Consider the following 2,392-nt stretch of genomic DNA (forward strand, 5'->3'; position numbering starts at 1 on the left):
ATTGGCAGATTTTGGTGCGCCGTATTAATTGCTACGTATAGAGTGCTAGGGGGGCCCCATTGTAAAAATTGCAACGGGGCCCACAGTTTCTTAGCTACGCCACTGTTGATGACTGTATACAGCGCATCCTGCTGCGCTAACTCTGCAGCAGAGGGGGGAGCATGCAGGGTGGCCTGGGAGAGGAAGGTAAGTAGAGGTCGGGTCACCCTCCTCGCGGCTGCAGCTCCCCCTTCATTACAGCGCCCCCCCCCTCGACGCCCAGGGGGGCTGCACGGCCCTAGAAACGGGCCTGGTAATTGCTGGCAAGACAATCAGCCAATCACAATCCTCTCCCTGTGATGTCACCAGTGGGTGTAACTCTCACACCCCCTGACTCCCCCCAGATACCTTTATACAACCTCTCCCTACACCTAACCCAGCATAGAGGGGCTCAGTGAAGGTGGCAGTGAAGGTGTGGAGGTGTGTGATGGGGTCACACAGGACATAAAAGGAGATCTGCCCGGCCTCATAATCCAGATATATCCTGACTCTATCACTGGGGATCCCATCAGGTAACCGGTTCACTTTCCTGTCATGTGTCACTGAGTACTGATTACCCGACCTGTACAAAGCCCAGGACTTGTTATTACATCCAATCTGTGACTGACCTCCTCTCCTGGCTATACTGGGGTAACACATACCGACTGCCCAGCTATCTGATCCCCCAACATCCACTTCCCAGTAATGTCGCCCTAAGGAGAAACTCCGGCTGCTCAACACCTGAGGCTTATCCTGAAATCTCTCTGCTGTGTCTGGGCGGTTCTGCTTTATATCTGACAGGGATGCAGTTTTCCTGTCATCTGATATATGTAGCTCATTACTAGCTGTGGTTACATCCAGTAATATGTCTGCAGGCTGTACAGAGATCCCCCCAGTTACCCCAGACATGATATCAGCCAGTCCTGTGTGTAATGTGTGTGAGATGCCGACCACATCCAGATCCCCTCCATCATGGAGCTGCTTATCATGTCTGTCCTCCGTGTCACACAAGTCACCTGTGTCTGATTCCTGTAAGACAGTCAGTGGATCAGTCATGTGACACAGCTCCTCAATGCGACGCATTTTCCTGGACAGCTCCGCCTTCTTTATCTCCAGCTGTCTGATGATGTCATCATAGCATTGTACCCGCCTCGTGATGTCACTCAGGACTCTCTTCTCCAGCTCCTCCAGCCGTCTCCTGAGGTCTATAAACAGGGCAGTGACTCTCTCTGTCTCACCAGCTGCTTTTTCTTGTGCTTTTCTCCTGCGTTCCTCCAGACTCTGGACTCTTTTCTCAGCCTCCTCTGTCTCAGCCATCAGTTTCTGCAGATCATTTCTCAGCTTCTCCTTCTTCTTCTCAGAGGCCTCCTGTAGTGTCTCCACCTGGTGTCCCCGATGTTCTCCATCCAGCCTGCAGGACACACAGACACAGGCAGCATCCTCAGTGCAGTAATACTCCAGGATCTTCTTATGGACGGAGCATTTCCTGCTCTCCGGGGAGGTGGTGGGGGCACATAAGACGTGTTCTGGTGCCTTGCTGTGGACTCTCAGGTGTTTATCACACATAGAAGCGTCACAGTGCAGACAGGACATAACAGCAGGTACAGGAGAGTCCACACAGTAAGTACAATGGACTCCGGCCTCCTCCTGATCTGGCTGAGTAGTCAGGAAACGCTCTGCTATGTTCCTCAGAGCAATGTTTGTCTGTAATCCAGGCCGGTCCCTGAACCTCTTCCTACACTGAGGACAGGTATAACCTGCAGACCCCTCCTGTGAGTCTAGCACATGATCAATACAGACCCGGCAGAAGTTGTGACCACATCTCAGGCTTACAGGATCTGTATAAATGGTCAGACAGACGGGACACTCCAGCTCCTCGCTCAGATCAGCAGACGCCATCGCTGGCAGCAGGACAGGAACGGAAGTGAAAGTCTCTGATTCTCAGAATCCAGAACAACCAATAACTTATTTGCCTGGGGAGGGGAGGGGTGCTGTCAAAGCACAGAGCACAGAGCAGCACAGAGGCATACTGGATTACACTCCCGCCATACAGCACCAGCTTCCTGGTTTAAACAAAAACAAAAGTTTGCTTTCTTAAAACAGAAAGAATGTGCGATAATTCAGGTTGGAGTGAGCTTGAGATGTCTCCCACAATGCAACACTGCTGAATATATGCAAATTACCATTGTACCCTTAGAAGCTAAACACACCTCCAGAACCGCTGGAATGCAATGATGTGTCAGCTTGTTAATTTGTACAGAGCCACAATAATCCAACATGCAGCCAGGCGAAACGCTGACTGTACCTGCTCATTCCTCTGCTGATCAGAATCGGGCAGAGTCAGAGCTGAGTAAGAATCAATCCCTGCAGCTGC

General features: G+C 51.3%; 1 protein-coding gene across 1 annotated transcript; it reads right to left on the reverse strand.

Moving 5' to 3' along the window:
* Positions 1-201: 201 nt before the first annotated feature.
* LOC137533667 (E3 ubiquitin-protein ligase TRIM11-like) lies at positions 202-1,918 on the reverse strand. Its single transcript, XM_068255006.1, has one exon. It carries the CDS (start codon positions 1,915-1,917, stop codon positions 361-363), a length of 1,557 nt encoding a protein of 518 aa, XP_068111107.1. The 5' UTR covers position 1,918; the 3' UTR covers positions 202-360.
* Between the last annotated feature and the right edge of the window lie 474 nt (positions 1,919-2,392).

The sequence above is a fragment of the Hyperolius riggenbachi genome, chromosome 9 (assembly GCF_040937935.1).
Source record: "Hyperolius riggenbachi isolate aHypRig1 chromosome 9, aHypRig1.pri, whole genome shotgun sequence".
Lineage (NCBI taxonomy): Eukaryota > Metazoa > Chordata > Amphibia > Anura > Hyperoliidae > Hyperolius > Hyperolius riggenbachi.

Coding starts and splice junctions, on each gene's coding strand:
- LOC137533667 (XM_068255006.1), bottom strand. CDS start 1,917: ATGGCGTCTGCTGATCTGAGCGAGGAGCTGGAGTGTCCCGTCTGTCTG.